Source organism: Peromyscus californicus, unplaced genomic scaffold (genome assembly GCF_007827085.1).
Source record: "Peromyscus californicus insignis strain IS unplaced genomic scaffold, ASM782708v3 Scaffold_3__1_contigs__length_106647218, whole genome shotgun sequence".
In the NCBI taxonomy this organism is placed as follows: Eukaryota; Metazoa; Chordata; class Mammalia; order Rodentia; family Cricetidae; genus Peromyscus; species Peromyscus californicus.
This window is the reverse complement of record NW_026294551.1, coordinates 24092647-24115913: the sequence shown is the minus strand read 5'-3', so window position 1 is coordinate 24115913 and position 23267 is coordinate 24092647. Positions and strand designations below refer to the sequence as shown.

Here is a 23267-nt window from a genome sequence, read left to right as displayed (position 1 = left end):
CTCTTGCTCTCTCATTCTCTCTCTCTCTCTTGCTCTTTCTTCTCCAGAGCACTATCTTTGGAGCCCGGATTTGGGGGTACCTCCTTCTATACCTGGGTTGTGCTAGACTCAGAGAATCCCAAGCTCCTGAATCCACCGGGTGGGGTGGGGGGCGGCAGAAAAAACAACCATCTCAGTGTGCGGAGACTCAGAGGGAGAAGCCAGTCGCTTAGGAACATAGGGGAGCGGCCTGCACCTGGCTACAGGTGACCCCAGAGGCCTCACCATACAGGTGTAGGTAATGACACCAGAAAAGTGACAGCTTTGAGGGGGGGGCTAGGGAGATGTTTCAGTCAGTGAAGTGTCTGTCCTGCAGGCCTGAGGACTTGAGCTCAGATTTCTAGTACCCTCTTAAAGGCTGGGCACAGGGTGGGTGTCTGTAATCCTGGTGCTGGGGTTGGGAGAGAGACAAACAGACCCCCGGAGCTCATTGGCCGGCCTGCCTAGCCAAATCAGTAAGCTCCAGGTTCAGTAGGCCACTGGACACTGGCCCAAAATAAGGGGGAGAGCAATTGAGGAAGACATTCAGTGACGTCAACCTCTAGCCTTCAGTTGCACCCACAAAGACGCCCACATGAACGTGTATATACACCATGGAAACACACACCCACATACACCCATCCAGAATGAGGGCTTTGGGAAGAGAAGAGGGAGTGTACAAAAGAAAGGGTGATATGAGAAGATTTGGAGATGTGGGAAGCAACCTTGGGAGTGGGAGAGAGGGTGTGGAGACGGGTGAGGGGAGGGTGGGAGCAATCTGGGGATACGAACAAAAAGCAAGGGTGCAGCCATATTGAGAAGGGCCTCTGGGCTCTTCCTCTCTGCTCCCTCCGCCTCCTCTCCTCCACCTCACTTCTTACCTCTCTCTCGATCCAGGCGCTTCTCCTTGTGTCCTCTATCAAGCATCCCCTGCGCCGTGGTCCCCTACTTCCTTTCCCAGAATTTCCCTGTTCCTCTGCCCTCTCCTTTATACACAGACAGCTTTCCTGAGCCAGTTTCCCTTGGAGGAAAGATGGTCCCCTTTAGAGACTGAATTGGGGATACATGACAACTTGGGGGTACAGCAGAGACCCCCAGAACATCACTGAGCAATTCAATTAAAAAGAAAAAAAACTTTTGTGAACATCCTTGATCTCTTTCTCACTGTTCATTTTACTGAACATGTGTGGTATGGCACTGAGGAGCAGAAGAATGCGGAGCCCTGTCCACCACCTCTCCTCTCTGTGGGGTGATCCCACTGGGCTTCATGCCCACACAATCTCTCTTCCTGCCTTGGTCCCTGACATTGGAGGTCAACCGTAGGAGTCAGAGTCTGTGAACTAATAAGGATGGAACTGGAAGTGTGAGGGAGGCAAGAGAGAAGGTGGCCTGGCTTTAGCCCTACCCTCAACTCTGCCAGCAATCAGGGAGGACAGAACAGGTTCTAGGATGCCAAGGGCCCTGTGAAGCAGGTGGGTAGCCTTGCTGATATACTTACGGCTCAGCAGAGAAGAGAATGGTAAGTTTTTCCGAGGGGCATAGTATGTCAAAACTAGCCTCTTCTACCTGTATGTACCAGGTAGGAAGCGAGACAAGCCCCAGAAAGCCCAGGCTTCTGTTCCTGGGAGTTGAGAACCCTAAAGGTGAAGCCCTATAGAAGCCAGTTGATACTGCACGGTACCCAAAGCTCAATCTGGGCGTGAACACACAGGGTTTCGGGTGCTAGAAACTCAGGTGGAGGATGAACTGCAATGCTGAAGCGCTTGATCCCGCTAGCGGACTTCTGACAAAGAGAAAACGTGCTAAGCTGGCCCCGGCGCGGGGCTGCACTGGCTGAGGACAACGTGAGAGCTGGTGAGAGACCCAAGGCCGAGTGGGTGGGCGGGGCTTGAGAGGGGTGGGCGGGACTGCGTGGTGCAGGGCGGGGTAATTAGGGGGCGGGACTGGGCCACGACCAAGGGAGCGGGAGGCGGGGTCGCAGAAGGGGTCGGGTGGGGCCGGGGTGGGACTGAAGGAAGGTGGGAAGTGGTGCTGAAGCGTCATTTGGGTTGCCCCGGGCAGCCAAGAACGGAAGCTTTGGGGACCGTCACTGGTGTGGTGACGCACGCGGAGCTGGACGGTGACTCCGGGACTGGGGGAGAAGCAAAGAGGGTACTTAAGGCGACTGGGGGCGGGGCTGGTCACACGAGGGTAGGGCTACGGGCTGCTGGGGCGGGAGAAGGGCTTAAATGAGGCCTTAAATGGGAGATTTATCTTAAGCCTCAGTGAGAGATCGCGCCCAAAGGGATGCCCACTGGCCTCCCTCCGGAAGCTTCCTGTTCCTCGAACTGCAAAAGTATCTTATCTGCCTGGGATCTGATCTGCCCGGGATCTTAAGGAGCCAATTGGTCTTGGGAGAGAGGCATGGTGACAGTCCTTAAACAGCTACTGGAGACTTCTAGCAAACTCTCTACTTCCAGCTGTCTAGGAACATCCTCCACCTGCTGGGCTAAGCGTGGTCAGGGTCAGAAGTGAGGGGAGAGCAGTCCTCTATGTACTGGGCCTACAGGATAGGTACAATAGCACCAAACAGAACCTACTGTATAATGTGTAGGTATTAGTGCAAAAAGAAAATGCAGAGTTACTTGTTCAAAAATAAAAATAATTAGGCTGGAGAGATGGCTCAGCAGAGGACCCAGGGTTTAATTCTTAGCACTCACTGAGTGGCTCACAACTGTCTGTTAACTCCAGTCCCAGGGGGAATCTGACACCCTCTTCTGGCCTCCATGAGCACTGCATGCACATGGTGCACACTCCTACATGTGAAATAAAAACAAATGAAATAGCTGGGTGGTAGTGGCGCATGCCTTTAGTCCCAGCACTCGGGAGGCAGAGCCAGGCAGATCTCTGTGAGTTCGAGGCCAGCCTGGTCTACAGAGCGAGATCCAGGACAGGCACCAAAACTACACAGAGAAACCCTGTCTCAAAAAACCATAAATAAATAGATAAATAAATAAATGAAATATAAAAATAAAAAAGACAAAACCGGGTATGGTAGGAATACATTTCTAATCCTCGCACTGGGAGAATTCTGAGGTGGGAAAACTGCCAAGAATTTGAAGCCAGTCTGAGTTATATAACAACACTCTTGTCTCAAAACAAACAAACATCTTTTTAAAAGAGTTAGACTGGTCTTGCTGGTGCACTTGCAATTCTAGTACTTGGGAGGCCAAGGCAGGGGACCAGAGGAATTCAAGGGAGTTAATGCAGAGACTCATGGTTGGTAGAAGTGCTCAGACTGAGTGACTCCTGAGTGCCCGGCCCTAAATGGGGTATCTGTATCAACCCCCACCCCAAGGCTCCAGAAACATCATGGAAGAAGAGGTAAAAAGAACGAAAAAGCTCTGGCTTTTTTTGGCATGGGGACAAGTGCTCTGAAATGTCTCTGGACATGACATGTCATTGTGCTCATGAACTTACCTGGCTGTGATTACTGAAATAGGACCTGCACAAGATTAAGCCAGCAGGATCAGCAAACATCCCAATGGGCCGTGCTAAGTGGACTCAGGGGGGGAGAGAGAAAGGACAGGAGGTGGGGAAGGGGACATGTTGGGGGATGCTGGGCGAGCAGGAAGGGAGGGTTGGAAATGTATGACCAAAATACATTGTTAACAAGTACTAAATTGTCATACAAGCAAGGAAAAATATTCTGTTACCAAAACAAAAACTCACGGGTGGGACTAGATAGCTCAGGGGTTAAAAGCACTTGCTGCTCTTGAAGAGGATGTGGGTTTGATTCCGAGCACCCCCTTGGTGGCCTCAGCCCTCACATGTCAGCTTCCAACTGTGTGTAACTCCAGTTTCGGGGGGAGGGGGGATCTGACACCCTCTTCTGGCCTCCATGAGCACTGCATGCACATGGTGCACACTCATACACGTGAAATAAAAACAAATATTAAAAGGGTGTGCTGTGGAATACTGCTTTTGTACACTGGTTTAATAAAAAGCTGATTGGCAAGTAGCCAGGCAGGAAGTATAGGCAGGATAAGCAGACAAGGAGAATTCTGGGAAGAGGAAGGCTGAGTGAGGAGATGCCAGCCCACTGTCCAGGGAGCAGCATGTAATGGCACACAGGTAAAGCCACGGAACATGTGGTGACATATAGATTAACAGAAATGGGCTGAGTTTAAGTGTAAGAGCTAATCAGTAGTAAGCCTGAGCTAATGGCTGAGCAGTTTTAATTAATATAAGCCTCTGTGTGTTTACTTGGGTCTGAGTGGCTGCAGACCAGGTGGGACACAGGAAAACTTCAGCTACAGGGGTGGTTGGAGATGGCTCTGTAGTTAAACCATTTGTTTAGATGCTGCAAGAAGAAAGCATGGAGACTAGAGTTTGGATCCCCAGGATGCACATAAATGTTGGGTGGTATGGTGGCTTACCTGTAATTACAGCATTAGATGGTACAGACAGGGTCTCACTGGAGCAAGCTGACTAGCTACACTACTATTGATGAGCTCTGAGTTCAACTGAGTTCATACTTGCCTCAATGGATAAGACAGAGACCAATCAACAAAGACTCCTAATATCAACCTCAAGTCTCCACAAGTACATGTAAACAGGCACATGTGAACATGCATGCACTTGGGTACACCAACACACACATACACAGGACAAAATACTTTAAAAGTCAAGAATTGCCGGGCAGTGGTGGTGCACACCTTTAATCCCAGAACTTGGGAGGCAGAGGCAGGAGGATCTTTGTGAGTTCAAGGCCGACCTGGTCTACAGAGCAAGATCCAGGACAGGCACCAAAACTACACAGAGAAACCCTGTCTTGAAAAACCAAAAAAAAAAAAAAAAAAAGTCAAGAATTATTATTCAAAGAACTAGAGAGATGGCTTATTGGTTAAGAGCACTTGTTCTTGCAGAGGACCTGGGTTCAGTTCCCAGAACCTACATGGTGGATCACAACCATCCATAACTCCAGTTCCAAGGGATTTGGTGCTTTTTTTTCTGGCCTCCATGGGCACCAGGCACACACTTGGTGTGTGTGTGTATGTGTGTGTGTATACATATATGTATATATACATATATATACAGACAAAATACTCATAAACATAAATAAATCTAAAAAAAATATTTTAGAATCAGACATGGTGGTGCACACCTTTAATCCCAGCATTAGGGAGACAGAGGCAGGAAAATCTCTGTGAGTTTGAGGCCAGCCTGGTCTACAGAGTGAGTTCCAGGACAACCAAAGCTATGTTGAGAGACTTTGTCTCAAATTTTTTTTAAAAAAAGTGGAAAGCAGAAAGATTTATTAAATAAATATATACATAAAATAAATGTGGTTTTTTTCTTATTACTCAAGATTGCCTTAGTCCAGCATCAAACCAAGGGCAGTGCTGGGGCCCTGCACAGGTTGCTCGCCCACGAAGCCACCCCTGCTACCACGCCACAGGGAAGGTGGAGCAGAGTATGGCTTTGGTGTCCACTCCTCCAAGAAAATGTACAAACCCATCCACCTCCCCTCCACCACATTTGTCTTCCAACAGAGAGAGAGGAACATTCCCTTCCAGGAATTTCCTCTCATTCTCCCCTGGGGTAGGGAGTCAATTGGCTCCCAGTCCCACTACACACACACACACACACACACACACACACACCCCTTAACCCCAGCTCCAGAACCATCTGACAGTCCTGAAGGGAGAGCACACCTTCCCCTTTCCTTTACCACTGCAGGACTGAGAGCTGTCACAGCTGCTGGCGACACCCCTGGAGACAGAGACCTGACAGACAGAAGGACAGACGGATGGATGGGGCTAGCGTGGCACTCGGGTTACAGGATAAGCCTAGATTACAACAAGGACAAAAGTGAGTTCGAGCTTATCCAGTTGTCATGGGTGATTCCTCTGACACCCAGAGAGCATGGGGGACTTCAGGGCCACCCCGGATGCCCCTAACAGAATTCCGTACAGAACTTAGGTCCTTGGGGTCTAACTCCTTGTCCATTTCTGCTCAACCTTAGCACTCACAGGCTCGAGGGTCGTCGAGGATGAAGATGGAGGTGAATTTTTAAAATGCTTGCTGCAGGTCACCTCTGAAATTGATGGCTTTCCATGTTGTATTTTTGTCGTTGTTTGTTTGTTTTGTTTTCTCTACTATGCAGATGGAGGCTAGCCTGGACCAGAATTTCTTCCAGGGTCCTTCCAGCTTCATATCCGATGCTTGAGGGCATCTGAATGAAACCCTGGGAACTAAGCCCTGACGGGATTTTTCTGGCCTTTACGTATAAGCAGACAGCTGGTCATGATGGCAAATGTCTGTAATCTCAGAACTCATGAGGTTGAGACAGGAGGATCAGTAGTTCAAGGCCAGCCTCGGCTACATGGACAGTTTGAGGTCAGAGTAGGCTACATGAGACACTGTCTAACATAACAAAACACACAAGCAGACAAGCTTCTCTAGACACAAAGCCAAGAGTCTTGTCACTGCTCTCTTGCCCCTAATATTTCTTCCATGTCTTGGGCACCGGCCAACAAAGCCCACTCTCCAGATGTCCTGTCCTGATGCAATTATGGCTATGGAAAGCCAAGTGGAGCCCTGGGATAAGTCTGGGGGAGCTTCGGTTCCAAGTTTTCCTTATCTGGGACCCAGATTAGGGGGCCAGCTGATGGAAGGAGTGTCTCAGAGTTGGTGCGGATGCTAGCAGTAGACTCTGAGTTTATATCAGAGGAAGAGATGAAGCACAACCAGTCGGTATGGTGACATGAAACTATAATCCCAGCACTCAGGTGGCTGAGGCAGGGGAATCGGGAGTTTGAGGCCAGCCTGCACTATATATTGAGGGGGGAGGAGAGAAGGGAGAGGAGGAGACCAGGGAGGGGGGGAGGAAAGCAGAGGTGCAGAAGCAAGAAGAGAGGAGAGTCTGCACCCCAAAACTCTCTGCCTCCAGTGTGAGATATAAACACGGCAGCCCAGGGGCAGCCTCCTCCTGCCCAGTCTTTCCATCATGTCTTCATCTCCATCCTCTACCTCCTTTTCTTGAGAAGGTCTGGGGATGTGTCTGTGTGAGGAGTCACTGTCCTCAGCTGCTCCAGCCACCCAACACCCCATGGCATGCTCTACCCCTGCACCTCCTCCGTCCCCTGACTTCCAGATGCCAGATTTCCCCATTCTTGCCAGGATCTATGACTCCCGAAATTTGGGACGCTCACGGTCGGATTTCATACTTTACTCTTTGGCCCCCTTCAAAGGGAAAATGCAGCAATGAGAAGAAAAGCAAGTAAGGAAATGAAGCCCTGTCCTGTGCCTGTGTCTGTCCACAGAGAACTCTGCGACAGGAAGAGACAAGTCTCCCGAAGAGCACGCAGCTGGGGGACTTCCTCCTTTTCCCATTTACTAGCAACACATACCTACATACCTACACACACATATACACACACATACATATACATATATACATGCATACATACATATATATGTATGGACATGCCAGTCGGAGGATCAGGGATGAGCATCTGCTAGCACTCACATGGATTGACCACCAGAGGGAGATAAAGATCAATGCCTACTACCAATTTAGGCAGTTTTCAGTTTGGGGCCAAGCCCTTTTTCCGGATTTATTTGTCTGTGTTTTATCCTCCCCCAGGTCCTTGGCCTCAGGGATTCTTACAGGAGCTGGAGAGATGGCTCAGTGGTTAAGAGTGAGTGCCGCTCTCGTGGAGGACCTGAGTCTGATTCTCAAAACTCAAGCTAGACAGCTAACCACCTCTGGTAATGCCAACCCCACAAGGGGGATCCCGCAAGGCTGGCCTCCATGGCACTCACATACACACTCCCACACACATATACAAAATTAAAAGCAAAAATGAAGGGGCTGGAGAGATGGTTCAGTGGTTAAGAGGATCGACTCCTCTTTCAGAAGACTCAGTTTTGACTCCCAGCCTTCTCATGGTGGTTCACAAATTATCGGCAACTCCAGTTACAGGGGACCTTACAACCTCTTCAGGCCTCCGTGGGCACCAGACACACATGTGGTACACAGACATGCATGTGGGCAAAGCATATATATATATATATATATATATATATATATATATATATATATATATATATAATTAAATTAAAGATAAAAATAAAGGAGCTAGAGAGATGGATCCACTCTTAAGAGCGTTGATTGCTCTTGAGGAAGACTGAGTTTAGTTCTCAGCACCCACATGGTGGCTCCCAACCACCTGTAACTGCAGGCCCAGGGGCTCTGATGCTGTCTTCTGGCCACATTTACATGTATCCAGGTAAACACTCTTACATATAAATAAAATAAGAATGTAAAAGTTCTTACAGAGTCAAGTGTCATTAAGTGCAAGTGTAACCCCAATACTCAAGAGGCTGAGACAAGAGGATTGTGTGTTCAAGGCCACCCTGGGCTACACAGACAGACTCTAAACACACACACACAAAGAATTCTAACAGATTAGTCAAATTCATTCAAATGCAATTTAAATTCTTGCCTATGTTCCCTTGAACACAATAAGCCAGCACTCTTGGGGCTGGAGAAACAATTCCGAAGGGAAAGGCTCTTGCTAAGCAAGCTGAATGACCTGAGATTGATTCCTGGACCCTACATAAGGTAGAAGGAGCCTGGCAGCGGTGGCACACGCCTTTAATCCCAGCGCTTGGGAGGCAGAGTCAGGCGGATCTCTGTGAGTTCGAGGCCAGCCTGGTCTATAGAGCAAGATCCAGGACAGCCAAGGCTACACAGAGAAACCCTGTCTCAAAAAGCAAACAAACAAAAAAGCAGAAGGAACTACTTGGCTCCACAAGTTGCCCTCTGACCTTCACACATGCATCATGACATCTGTGACTATCCACCACACACACACACACACACACACACACACACACACACACACACACACCACAGTTTCTGATAATAAATTAATAAACAAACTCCGAGGAGGAGATCAGGGATGTAGAGAGGCCAGGGCAGCAGCCCAGGGACACACCTGAACACATCCTTATCTCCTCCTTCTTCCTTCCTTGAGCCCTCTAAGCCCAGTGCTTAAAATGCCATTAGTCAGTCTGGGGAAATGGTGCAACAAGACAGAAATTGGTGGGGGCGGGACAAGGAGAGTGACGTCAGTCTGGAGAGAGCGGCATGAAGGAAGGACGGCCAGAGAAATGAAAGAAGCGAGATGAGAGGCCGGAGGAGAGAACGGGTACAGGGGCTTCGGGTCCTCTGGAGAACAGACACGTGTGAGACTTTACTCAACTGTGGCTTTGTAGATCTTTCAAAGATGAACAAGACAAGAAACCTTGGCCATCAGCCACTGGAGGAGGGTCAGCTCTAGGAAGAACCTCCCAAATGCCTGGCCCAGGTAATGGTCAGTTGGGCTTCCTTCCCAGAGCTGATTAAGGGATAAGAGTCTGCACACCACTCCCCCACCAACTACCCACTATGCTCGAGAGTTCAGACGCCTTACCAGTGTAGTGACCCAAGGAGACAGAGGCAGAGGCAGACATCTGGGGGGTCAGGGAGGCAGGTTTGCACAACACATGCACCACATTTCTGTACTTGTGTGCTCACATGACAGAAACCAGACGACCAATGACCACCATTCCATACACCGAAGCCCCCAACCATGCCTCTCCAGAGGGAGATGGGCGCCTGACGACAAGCAGTGATTAGAGCTGTATTAGTGGCTGATAGTTGTACCAGAAAGGCATGACGTGGATGGGAAGGGATAGAAGCGAAGGGATGCGGGATGGGGACCAGAGAAGCAAGCAAAGTGTTGCTTGGGAAGAGTGATGTGAGAACATCGGCCCTGTTGAAGGAGGTTTTGAGGAAGTAAAGTAATAAAGGGGTTTTTATTTATTTATTTTTTGTTTACTTGGGCTTTTTTGTTTGTTGTTTTGTTTTGTTTTTCTTTTCAAGACAGGATTTCTCTTTGTAACAACAGCCCTGGCTGTCCTAGAATTCACTCTGTAGATCACACTGGCCTCAAATTCACAGAGATCTGCTTGCCTCTGCCTCCCAAGTGCTGGGATTAAAGGAGTGTGCCACCACCGCCCCAGTGAGTAATAAAGTGTTTAAGAAGTTTTTCAGAGTTTGAGATTATCTCCTCATCCCCACCAGCAAACTGATTCTTCATAGAGCCTTGCTGTAAATTGAGTCATTTATATTCTAGAGACCTGCCATTCATGTAGAGTCCTCTTTTAAGTTATTTCCAAGCAGCGACTAAAGATAAAGACAGAACCAAGGGACTCGCGGGGAGACAGCTGAATGCCCACAGCATGAGTCCTGGGCTTCCCATCGCTGCTCTGCTGTGATCCACCTCTGTGTATGAATATGCATGTATTCAGTATTCCTCGAGAGGCAGAGACACGGCATGCTGAGCCACTGAAGGCCATTCAAGCTCGCTCTAGACATTTGTGCATACTGGTACTAAACTGTGCCTGTGTAGTCAACACCAGTGGAGAGAGGCGGAGAGCAGCAGGCTGATGCAGAGAAGGATGAAGGGCGGATCCCCAGCTGCTCTGCTGTCTGTAGTTCCTGAACATACAGGATTTCTTATCATTTATCACATCCACAGGCCTCAGATGAATCACACACGCTTCCTGAAGGACCATGATGACACCAGAGCAGAGATCTACCCCTTACCACCCATACACACACAAGCACACTCACAGGTGTGCATATACACATACAACCAACTTCCACTGCCTCCCTTGCTCCCCAAAGTGTCCACAAGCCAATTTTTGGTTGCCATTCTTTCTCTCTCAACCCCGGCTATCCACACCTACACTGGCACCTGCCTGGCAGTTCCCTACCCACCCCCTCATCTCTTAAGAGGCCAGGGCCCAGGGCCTAAGGCGGGGCACACTTGGAACAGGTTGATGCTGTTCTCCTGGAAGTGGAACAAAAAGGGTGGAGCCATTGAGACAGGCAGGGTCTGTGGAAGCCTACATCCCGCCTCCACACTGTGGAGGCATAAAGTGGCCTGTCCTGGGAAGGGACAGTCATTCTGCCAACAGACAGACAGAGCAAGCTCTGGGCCCTCACCCCACACCCAGCTGTCAGACAGGACCCAGCATCACTCCTTCCCTGGTAAGAACAATGACAGCAGAGGAGACAGGGGGACATTCTGGGTGTCTAGGGGAAAGGTTGGGACCAAAAAGGTGTGGGATTTCCTAGCTTTTATTGTGGCCATAAAAACTCCCCCTGGATATCACTGGGAGTGGGTGTCATGACAGGCTTGAGGGAGGTAGCCCTTTGAGCGCCTCTCTGATGAAGAGCAAGGCCCAGGTGTGCTCATCTGGTCCCTGGGGGCTCTCCTATGTCATCCAAGCCCTTCTGGGAACGAGGGCTGAAAAGCACAATGGAGGTGGCAGGATGGCCTCACACACCTGTGTATGCACCTCCTGTTTCCCTACCTCCAGCAAATACCACACATAGGTGAGGCCCAGCTAGGCGGGGGAGGCACACACCTTTAATCCCAGCACTTGGGAGGCAGAGGCAGGTGGATGTCTGTGAGTTCGAGGTCAGCCTGGTCTATAGAGAGTTCCAGGAGAGCTGGGGCTACACAGGGAAACTCTGTCTCAGGAATATATATACATATATATATATATATATATATATATATAGAGAGAGAGAGAGAGAGAGAGAGAGAGAGAGAGAGAGAAAGAGGAAGAAGGAGGAGGAGGAAGGGAGGGAAGGAGGGAGGAAGGAAGGAAGGAAGGAAGGAAGGAAAGTGAGGCCCGTGGAGGCTAGCTGATGTGTCTGCTTCCACTCACCAGAATAATCTGGGGGTGTCTGCTGGCTGCCCAGGTGATCTACCTGGATCTCAAAGACAGAGCCCTAAGATGGTGGCCTTCAGGTCCCTGGCCCTCACCCCAGCGTGTCTCCCAGGGTCACGGTCCCTCTTCCCTTCTTTCTCCCAGACACAGTGCCTGGTGCTGATGCTGCAAAGGTGACTAAGCCCCATTTCCTGCCCTCTGGGAAGTCACAGTAGGCGAGACAGGCAGGTGAACAGATGGTAACACGGTGAATTAGCAGGTGTTTCAGAAGTGGATCTACAAGCTGCCTTGGGAATGCAGGCAGAGTCACTAACATGCCCCAGGGAGCAACAGGTGACCTGAATTGAGTCTTACAGGATGAATACGAACTCTTTCTATTGGAAAATGGATAGTGTAAGCAGAAATAACAACGGCAAAGAAGTGGGTGGGACGGAGCCTGGGGAACTGGTCCACTTACAGCCATGTTGTTAGAAGGTGGGTGTGAGGGACATGCGGGGTACAAGCAAGTGATGGCCCAAGTGCTGGCTGCATCCTTCCCCAAGTGTCCCAGGTCCTGGTGACAGCCATCCCTAGTGTGAGAGGAAGCCTCACTTCTCCTGCTGATGATACGCCAGCTGGGCTCTGTGGCCATGAAGACATGAACATGTAATAAGAAAAGAGCCCAGCTGGGCAGCGGTGGCACACGCCTTTAATTCCAGCACTCAGGAGGCAGAGGCAGGCGGATCTCTGTGAGTTCAAGGCCAGCCTGGTCTACAGAGCAAGATCCAGGACAGGAACCAAAACTACACAGAGTCACCTTCTCTTGAGGAAAGAGAGAGAGAGAGAGAGAGAGAGAGAGAGAGAGAGAGAGAGAGAGAGCCCTTGACAAAGGGGAGGTCTGCCATCTCGTACCAGCCGTGTGAATTCTGGAGTCCAGGATTCTTCATCACCAAATAGGAATCCTTGGGTTCCTTCCAGATCCAACATTCAAAAACCCAGGCCTCTCTAAGGTCTCCCTCAGCTCTAGGAGTGAAGCCTGGTGACCCCTCTTTACACAGTCCTTCCCAGGTCTTGGTGTCCTCAGCAGCCATCTAGACAGTCTCCACCTCTTTCTCCACAGAGACAATGACTATGTTTGAGAATGTCACCCGCGCCCTGGCTAGACAGCTGAACCCTCGAGGGGACCTGACACCCCTAGACAGCCTCATCGACTTCAAACGCTTCCATCCCTTCTGCCTGGTGCTGAGGAAGAGGAAGAGCACTCTATTCTGGGGGGCCCGCTATGTCCGCACCGACTACACTCTCCTGGACGTGCTGGAGCCTGGCAGCTCCCCGGCAGGTCAGCCTCTCGAGCACAGCTGGGCTCCAAGGGTTCCCAAGGGGCTGGGGCTAGCCATCTGGACCACAAGGAAGACTCTGAAGCTGTCTCTTGCCTGATGTGGTTAGGTGTCACCAAGCCCAAAGTTCTCGCTGGGTGCTGAGGCGCCAGTGGGGATGCATCTCAGCTCAGCGCCTGTCTTTTCCTTCCTGTAGATCCAACAGATTGTGGGAACTTCAGCTTTAAGAACATGCTGGATGCCCGCGTAGAGGGAGACGTGGACGTACCAAAGACGGTGAAGGTAAAGGGGACGGCAGGCCTGTCTCGAAGCAGCACACTGGAGGTCCAGACACTCAGCGTGGCTCCCAAGGCTCTGGAGAATTTGCACAAGGAGAGGTGAGAGAGGGCGGGACTGAGGGGGTGATGGGATGGGGTTGGGCAGTGCATAGAAGATGCTCTGGACCACAAGTGGAAGGGTAAATCCCTCACCCTGATCTTTGTTCAATGCAGTCCACACAGGAGAATCTTTAAAGAGAATTCTCCTCGGGGGTGCGGTGGGCAAGTGCTCAATGGTGAGGTCTAGCAGGTGCAAGCGGGAATCCTTTGCAACTCTAGGTGCAACCAAGACATTTCCTAGACATTCTTCCCATCCTCTAGCTCTCTCCTGTTTCATTTCCTCTCCTCTCTCTCTCTCTCTCTCTCTCTCTCTCTCTCTCTCTCTCTCTCTCTCTCTCTCTCTCTCTCTCTCTCCTCTCATGCGCACGCACTGGAACATTCAGATGTTCATATTGACTTGCTGTGTATGTGACCTTGGAAAAGTCACTTCTCAGGGAACCTCAGGGGTTTTTGTTTTGTTTTGTTTCGCTGTAGAATGTTGGGAATGGAAGATAGTTTCTAAGGTTCCTTCAACCCTAAGGTTGTGAAACGTAATGGAAAAGGCAGAGGTCGCTAGTAACTGTTCCTTACAGAGACTGTTCAGAACTCTCTCCCATAAAGCAAGCTTCATACTGGCTCCATCCATGCACCTAGGGAATGCTGCCCCAGTAGATGAAGGGTGTGGCAGAAAGGTTGTTCATACAAGGCTCTGACTTGCATCTGGCTTAACAGGGGACCTGACTTTTAAATAATAAAGTAGTGGTTGAAAGTAGCAAGTGAGGACTGGAGGAGCCGGAAGGAAAGGTTTGAACGTTTGCTAAGTCACCTAGTAAACATTTACAGAGTTCTCACTGAGTGTAAAACATCCTATTATGTGCTGGTGTACCTAGAATGTCTGTGTCCAAGAACCTGGTGGTGTAGGTGGGTGAAAACTACCGTGTAAGAGTAATTATCTAGACAGGTGGTGGTGGATAATTACCATCTTTAATCCCAGCGCTCAGGAGGCAGAAGCAGGCGAATCTCTGAGTTCGAGGCCAGCCTGGTCTACAGAGTGAGCTCCAGGATAGTCAGGGCTACACAGAGAAACCCTGTCTCAAAAAAACAAAACAGAAGAGTAATTATCCAATACAAGAAGTGATAAGTGCATGGGAAGCACTCGGTTAGATTTGTGGCAGGCCAGGGGGCCGGCCGTCTGGCTGGGGAAGTAAGGCAAACCCTCACAAAGTGGTGGTCCTGGGTTTAGGCTTTGAACGATGAGTTGGGCATCAGGGAGAGAAGTGCATTACAAAGGCGTGCAGGTGAGATATCTCAATCCAAAAGGGACCGTGCAGTAATTAGGGGGACAGACACAAAGGAGGCACAAAAGGAAGGAGAGAAGGTTTTAGGGTGAACCAGAGCAGGTAGGAGCCCAACAAACAGACTCCAGGGAGACCCTGCTGCTCTGATGTCTCATGGCCAACCTGACCAGATGAAGAAGTACACTAGATAGAAGACGGGATTAGGAGCAGGAATCTCAGGGAAGACACTGTCCCGCTACCCATCAGAGGTTTAAAATGAGGACATGAGCTGGGAAGTGTGGCTGGAATGCAGGCAGGAATGGGCACAAGGCTTATTGCAAAGGATACTGGGATGGATTAAACTCAGGGCTTATTGCAAAGGATGCCGGGATGGATTAGACTCAGCCTCTGAGTGCAGAGCGATGGTGAGGGTTTTGTTAGAGGTGACTCTGGGTTTTGACTTAGGTTGTGACATTCCAAAGCATTAAAGGTGACAGATAAACAGGAGGACAGGAGAGAGGTAGTTCTGTGGGGATGGCTGTCGGCTCCTTTTGTGGCACAGCTGAGAATGGTCAAGGGGTAGCTGGGAAAGGGGCCAGAAGCTCAAAGAGAGGTCAGGACAAAGATGAACATGTGGTGGTCAACAACTACAGATCAAGATGGCAGGAACCAGGTCGGAAGATGAGGCAGCTGGAGAATACTCAGAGAGAGGAGGCATAGAAACAGAATCTCAGGGGCTGGAGAGAGGGCTTAGCAGCTAAGAGCACTTGCTGCTTTTGCAGAAGCCCAGAGTTCAGTTCTCCGTCCTCACATTGGGCAGCTCATGAGCACCTATAACTCCAGTTCTAGGGGGTCTGATGCCTTCTTCTGGCATACACACACACACACACACACACACACACACACACATCTCAGAGGATTTTTTTCAGAAAGTATTAAGGTTCCAAATCAACTGGAAAATGGGAGTCAAAGAATGTACATGATTTAGAAACCAGGGAAATAGGAGAAGTGGCAGGCAGTTGGAAGCCATGATAGGACAGAGTCACACTGGACAGTTAGGCAGGGCCATCCAGTTTAGAGAGGGCGGGGCCGCTGTGATTCCAGCTGAGGGGCAGAAACAGAAGCCAAATCAGAAGGAAGTCGCAATCAGAAGGAATTACGCTGGGGTGATGAAGACAGAGAGAATGTCGTATCTTTTGAGATATTTACCAGTGAGGTGAAGGAGACAAATAGGTTGGCAATCTGAGGGAGTGTTCCAGGAACGAAAGCGGGTCTCTTAGGGCCAGAGACATGTTTACAGATGGAAGGAGCTAGTGGAGGGGAGGCGCTGGGGATGACAAGAGGTGAGATTAGGAACGGAGCAGAGACGAAGGGGCTGGTCCACAGCTGGGAAATGGAGGCGGGAGCAGGTAAACTGCTTGTCCCACAAGTGTGAAGACCCGAGTTGAATCCCCAGCGCCCATGGAAAAGCCACACACATGTTGGCATGCGTCTGAGATCCCAGTGTTCTTACAGCGAGATAAGGGCTGATCAGAGACAGGAGAATCCCTGGGAGTGTGAACTGGAGGAAGGAGGACCCGGCTAGCCTGGGATATGCAGACAACGAAAGATCTTATCTTAAACAAGGCAGAAGGTAAAGACAGACACCTGAGGCTGTCACCTGACCCCCATACTGTAGTACATATCTCCATGTACACATACATCACACATGCGTGCATACATGTGCAGGCGTGCACACACACACACACACACACACACACACACACACACACACACACACCAAAACATGAAAAAGGAGACAGAGAGGGCCTCAGACACATGAACAGAGGCCAAAGAGGAGAACCTGCTCCTGAGGGTAGGAGGAGAGGAGGAAGTGACCGTGAGGCCTCAGCCCAAGCCAGGTGCTGAGCCTCCGGCTGTTTGCCCAGGTTTATCTTGCACCTTGGGAGGTAGTTGGCGTCATCTCTGTTTTATAGATGAGGCAACTCGGACTCAAAGCAGATGCCCTGCCAGGAAGCCGGAGGTCTGAGTTTGCACTGAGGTCTGAGCGGAGCCCGCATTCCTTCCCTGGCACCTTACTGTCTAGATGCTAGAGCTGACAGATTAAAAAGTAGACGCTGCGGGGCATGGTGACACGCGCCTTTAGTCCCAGAGCTTGGGAGGCAGGGCAGGTAAATCTCTGTGAGTTCCAGGCCAGCTCGGTCAACACAGAGGGGTCCAGGCCAGCCAGGGCCGTATAGTGAGACCTTGTCTCAAAAATAAAATAAGTATAGATACAAAGCACCGACATTGGCCCTGGTAAGGAGATGCTGAGTGATGTCCTTATGCTTTTCCTGCCTCAGAAAACTGGCAGCAGATCACCCGTTCCTGAAGGAGATGCGGGATCGCGGGGAGAACCTGTACGTGGTGATGGAGGTGGTGGAGACGGTGCAGGAGGTCACTCTGGAGAGAGCTGGCAAGGCAGAAGGCTGCTTCTCACTCCCGTTCTTTGCTCCATTGGGACTACAGGTTTGCTTCACACACACACACACACACACACACACACACACACACACACACACACACACATACACAGGCTCCATTAACTCTGAACGGTGCCTACTCACGATAGATGACCTAAAAAAAAAAGTATCCAAAGCCAAGTTGGCCACACACCCCTCTCCTCTGAGCAGTGGTACCGAGCAGGGCAGGTCCCTGTTCCGTATACCGCCGACAATACGGAGCAGGCCAACTGCTACTTATCTTCAATGCCCCAACCCCTCCCCTGCCAAAGCTGAAGAGCAGAGTTCCTGCCTGGTATGGTGGTGCACACCAGTAATCCAAGCACTCTGAAGGCAGAGGCCAGAGGGTCACAGGTTCAAGGTCAGTCTGGACTACGTGGCGAGACCCTGAGGTCGGGGTAGTTTCTTGTTTTCAGAAAGTCCTACGTATAGATGAGACACACAGTTAAAGCCCAGAGGATGCAGGCTTGGAAAATTCAGTAGAAGTAAATGCATCTCTTACATCTATCCATACATCTAGTGAGTGTATTCATGAGGGGTGGGATGGGATTGGGATCCAAGGGAGGAGTTGGCCATGGAAGACTTCCTGGATGAGATATGAATGGAGCAGTTGGTGTAGAGGAAGAGGAAGCAGGACAGAAGCAAGCTGAGAGGTGAGGGAGGAGGATGCACAGGCCGTTCTGCCCAGTTCCCTTCACACGTCCAATCCAGAAGCAGACACAGCATGGTGGATAGAGGGTGAGCCCTAGAAATGAGTGGGAAGGCTTCAAGTCCAGACCACAGAGAAAGAACAGCCTACTGGAGGCTTTCCAACCGCTCGTCTCCTCAAAGGCCCTCAGCCCCGGCTCTGCACCTGCCTCCTGCCCCGACTCTTCATGTTTCCTACGTAAGATCTCAGAGGACTCACAGACTCCCCTTCTGTGATCCTAGGGATCCGTGAACCACAAGGAGGCTGTAACCATCCCCAAGGGCTGTGTCCTGGCCTTTCGAGTGAGACAGCTGATGGTCAACGGCAAAGATGAGTGGGGTGAGCAGAGACCAGCATATTCTCCCCTCAAGAAAACGGTTGCCTGCATCCGTGCAGTGGCATCCTGGTCCTCTCTTGCCATGATGGGGGGAGGGGCTGGGGGAGGCAGCATATTGTATTGCCCATTGCTGGAGACAGAGCAGAGGCTGCTCTAGAAAAGGAGGGGAAGGACCTCTGAGTTCCAGGTGTCTCTGGGCACGAGATACAGAGACCAAACCAGCGCAGCCTTGGACCTCAGGAAGCCCAAGGAGGAGACAGATCCTGACACCAGTACTGGATTTCAGGGGAGAAAACGCTATTGTGGGCGAGAACTTACAACTTCCAGCAGTAAGGGTTGGGTAGAGAACTAGATGGGGCATTTGAGGGGCAGAATCTAGTCCTAAGCAGAACCCTTGGGCTTGAGGCTGAAGGAGGGATGTGGCAGCCGGTTGTGACCTCCTGGGTGTCTTCTCTTGTCCATTACAGACATCCCACACATCTGCAATGACAGCATGCAGACCTTCCCTCCAGGAGGTAGGTGCGCCTCTTACAGGCTTCCCACGTCTCTTGCTCCATGTTATGTGCTAAAATCTCCCAGGCTCTAACAGCCCCAGCTCCTGTCTGCTCTTATTTCCTGGGTCCTCAGACAGACAGAGATGTGGAATATAAATACTGCCCAAAAGGGACAAAGAAACAGAGGCCAGAGGCACAATCAGAAACAGAGATTTGGAGACAAGGTGTTCCAAGGTTATAGGGATGGGTGTGCTAACAGAGTCTCCGTGTTTTCATAACGATGCATGATAACGATGCAGTGAGGCTATCTTGACAATGGCTTTAGTGAAAGGCAGCCAAGAGTTCGTCCTGACAGATGTGCTCTGTTTGTGTTTTCAGAAAAGCCAGGAGAGGGGAAGTTCATCCGTGAGTGTTCCTTTCATTTTACAACTGTCTTGACTCAAGTTCAAAACTCTCATTTCCCTCCTCCGTGGGACTGACCAGAAAGTTGGTGGGACAGGTCTTAGCAAACAACTGTCCCTCAACTACGGCAGAACTTCCAATAGGAAGTTAGGAAAAAGCCGTGGAAAGGGGGAGATCTGTGGACAAGATGCGCAGGAGCTCGGCTGCCTCAGACCTTTGTTGTCAAGGGCCTCAGTAGCTGCAACCTGTTCCACACGTATCTGCTGTCCAGTAACTAGGGCAGGAGGCGCTGAGTCACTCAGCTGCTGGGCGACACCGATTTGGTCGGAGTGCCCTCCTCACACTGTATTAGCTCTTCTGCTCCGTTCCCCAGGAATGGGGCAAGAGGACTCTGGGGACAGCTGGGAGCTCAGAGGGGTTAGAGACTCACTGCCTAGGGATGGCTGCCCCTCTGAAGGAGCGCGTTCTTACCTGCCTGTTTACTCCTTATTTCCTCAGTTATCCAGGCATCTGATGTTGGTAAGGAGTTTTGTGAACGCTTTCAAGACTTTGCCACACAGGTGGGAGGAGAAGCATCGGAGTGGAAGGGAAAAGGCTGAGTCCCAGGTCCTGGGATTAAAGCCGTTCCCAGGAAGCCGCTCTCGCCAACGCAGACTGGATGTGCTTTAGGGTGCCAGGCCTCTACCTGTCTCTAAGTTGTCAAAGGCCTCGTTTCCACAAACTCAAGAGAAGGGGAAATGGGTTTCCCCCGAATGGCTAGCTGGAGTGGTTGAATACAGGAGTCAACTGTGCACTGGGACAGGATGAAGCCTGGGGGTGCGGGGCAGCGTCGCGCGAAGGAACGGTCCTGTTAGTTGACTGCGTGGGGTCTAGTCCACCTCCTTGCTCCATCCTTCATGACCCGAGGCTTTAGTAACTTCATAACCGCACGCCTTGGTAAAGAGGAAAAGTCATATTCAAGCTGGAAGCAGGGTACTGGGTCCTGAGGAAGGTGTGACAGGGCCCACCGAGAGGATGTACTGGGTGGGAGGGGCCCGGTGAAGGGGTGTCTGCGGCATTGACTGTGCCCCTAGGGGAGATGCATGAAGATTTCAAGACACTAAAAGAAGAGGTTCAGAGAGAGACTCAAGAAGTGGAGAAGTTGAGTCCAGCGGGGCAGAGCTCCCTGCTCACCTCCCTCAGCAATCTCCTAGGAAAGAAAAAAGAGCTCCAAGACCTTGAACAGACGGTGAGGTCCCATGGGGGAAACAGGAAGCGTGGGAGAAAGTACGAGTGGGTGGTGGCGGGCCATCGCGGATGGGGAGGGGGAGCTGACAGTGGCACAGAGGCTGTGGAATCCACGGCAGATACTGTCCCACGGCTGGACAAGTGTACCTAGGCTGCTAGGCCACCACTGGCCCCTTAGTCCCTGGGAAAGAGCCTCAGTACAGTTCCCGGAAGACATGGGCGCCCTCAGATGGTCAGAGGGTAGCAACAGGCCGGTGGCGCCCTCTGCTGGATAACAGCTTCAACCTTCCAGAGCTCAAAACCCAGGAACCAAGGAGCCTACCAGACCCGCATGTTCTAGGACCTGGCTTCCCAAAAAAAGAAATAGGAAGTGGGAGAGAATCAGCCTGAGTCCAGAAACTATTGTGTGTCGAGTGCTAGGTTAGACCTTTGCCTGAGGTGTCAGTCACCCAGTTTTCCTCACAGCTTGAAGGGGCTCTAGACAAGGGACACGAAGTGACCTTGGAAGCACTCCCCAAAGATGTCCTGCTGTCAAAGGATGCCATGGGCGCCGTCCTCTATTTCCTTGGGGCTCTAACAGGTGAGTGAGTTAGGCAGTTTTCTCTAAGAATAAATCATGGGAATGACTCCCCCAATGAATGAATGAGTGGATGCCAGGTAGTTTGTGCTACAGTGGTTTATACATACATTTTTTTTCAAACTGGTTCCGGCTGGGTATGTGGTTCAGCATGACAGCACTTGCTTGGCATACACAATGCTAAGGGGCCCTTGAGTTCAAACTCTGGTACTGGAGGGGGAAAAAGAAATCATCACCATTGGTTTCATTGCTAGGGATTCAGTTGGTCCTTATTTATTTATTTGTTTATTTACTTACTTACTTACTTAGCTACATACTTAAGCCTTCTGCATAGAGCTAAGTTCATCACTTCCATATTGCTGCCCACCTGTCAGCTTTCATTTCGGGGAGAGTCACTACTCAGGGGACTCAGTGAGTAAAGGCTCTCGCTGCCAAACCTGACAACCTGAATCCAACTCCTGGACCCCGCATGGTGGAGTACCACCCCTGCAAGCTGTCCTCTGTCCTCCACATACACATCATGGCATGCAAATGAGTGTGCTTGAATGCACACAACACACACACACACACACACACACACACACACACACACACACACACACAGAGTGTGGGGGGAAAAGCCAGACATGGTGATGCACACCTTTAATCCCAGTACTTGGGAGTCAGAGGCAGGTGGATTTCTGAGTTCCAGGCCAGACTGATCTACATAGAGAGTTCCACAACAGCCAGAGCTACATAGTGAGAGCCTGTTCTAAATAAATAAACAAATAAATAAATAAAGTGGAGGGGGGAAAAGAAACTTTCTATCAAATGCCAAACCCAAAGGAAACCCATCAGCTCTGACTCCTTTTACACCCTGGTTGTCACCGCTGTGGTAGCTCATGCCTATAATCCCAGCACTCAGGAGGTTGAGGCAGGGGGATCACTGTGGGTCTGAGGCCACCTTGGGTTATAGATCTGCCTCAAAAACTAACAAAAAACATGGCCTTGTCTTCTCCCCAAAAGTGCAGTGAAAGATTAGAATTTGGCTTTGCTGTGGGTTTTTTGAACAGGGTCTCAGTATATAGCCCTGACTGGCCTGGAACTCACTACACAGAACAATCTGGCCTCCAACTCCAGAGATCCATATACCCCTGCCTCTGAAATGCTGAGATTAAAGGTGTATACCACGTTACTCAGTCAAGGATCACAACTTTTATTTGATGGCCAGCAAAAGTGTGTGTGATAGAGCAGGAGTTCAACTGTGGATGGATGGATGGATGGATGGATGGATGGATGGATGGATGGACGGACGGGTGGACAGATGGACTGACGGGATTCATTGATTAGAGTGTGCAGGAATCCTGTAACTTCACTGTTTGGAGTTTGGAGTTCCTTCTGTACCAGCAACACGTTTTTCTTTCTCTGCTTTTCCATCCAGTGTTAAGTGAAGCCCAACAGAAGCTTCTAGTAAAGTCCCTGGAGAAAAAGATCCTACCAGTGCAACTGAAGCTGGTAAGAACAAGCAACAGAGCCGGGCGGTGGTGGCGCACGCCTTTAATCCCAGCACTCGGGAGGCAGAGCCAGGCGGATCTCTGTGAGTTCGAGGCCAGCCTGGTCTCCAAAGCGAGTTCCAGGAAAGGCGCAAAGCTACACAGAGAAACCCTGTCTCGAAAAAACCAAAAAAAAAAAAAAAAAAAAAAAAAGAACAAGCAACAGATGCCAGGGAAAGTTAGGGAGGGAGCAGCCTTAGAGATCCCTGCCTTATCCTGGGAAAGCTTGCCCTTCTCCGCTCCCTAGATTTTTAGGGTAATCAGCCTGCCTTTGTTAGAGGAGAGAGAGAGAGAGAGAGAGAGAGAGAGAGAGAGATTCTGGTACCTCCTTTTCAGGCCACTTTGGTCCCTTGCAGGTTGAAAGCACCATGGAGCAGAACTTCTTGCAAGATAAAGAGGGTGTTTTCCCGTTGCGGCCTGACCTGCTCTCCTCCCTCGGGGAGGAGGAATTGACCCTCACAGAAGCCCTAGTGGGGCTGAGTGGCCTGGAAGTCCAGAGATCCGGCCCCCAGTACATGTGGGATCCGGACACTCTGCCACACCTCTGTGCCCTCTACGCTGGTCTCTCCATCCTTCAGCTGCTGAGCAAGGCTTCCTAATGCACCTTCTCTGCCCTCTTCCCTAATGTCTTCCCAACCTTACTGTGCCCTATCTATAACACTCCAAGTCACTACAGACCCTCCAGGCTGAAATGCCATGCTCATCATGCATGGTCGCCAAATTCCACCTGCCCCACAGTCTCTTCCCTTTTGTGCTCTACCTCG

The 23267-nt window shown here is 50.5% G+C and overlaps 1 protein-coding gene across 3 annotated transcripts; it reads left to right on the top strand.

The window, feature by feature from the left end:
- The first annotated feature begins 12900 nt into the window (after positions 1 to 12900).
- Positions 12901 to 23261, top strand: Gsdma (gasdermin A). Of its 3 annotated transcripts, XM_052758952.1 has the most exons (11): positions 12901 to 13114; positions 13309 to 13489; positions 17088 to 17253; positions 18177 to 18273; positions 18739 to 18786; positions 19144 to 19170; positions 19666 to 19686; positions 20241 to 20395; positions 20860 to 20974; positions 22392 to 22465; positions 22860 to 23261. In XM_052758952.1, exons 1-11 carry the CDS (start codon positions 12901 to 12903, stop codon positions 23100 to 23102), a joined length of 1341 nt encoding a protein of 446 aa, XP_052614912.1. In that variant the 3' UTR covers positions 23103 to 23261. The 3 variants fall into 3 exon arrangements, with proteins under 3 accessions (XP_052614912.1, XP_052614914.1, XP_052614915.1); XM_052758954.1 differs by lacking the exons at positions 19144 to 19170; positions 19666 to 19686 and adding an exon at positions 19520 to 19531 and having other exon boundaries at positions 20211 to 20395; XM_052758955.1 differs by lacking the exons at positions 13309 to 13489; positions 17088 to 17253; positions 19144 to 19170; positions 19666 to 19686 and adding an exon at positions 19520 to 19531 and having other exon boundaries at positions 13058 to 13114; positions 20211 to 20395.
- Positions 23262 to 23267: the final 6 nt, after the last annotated feature.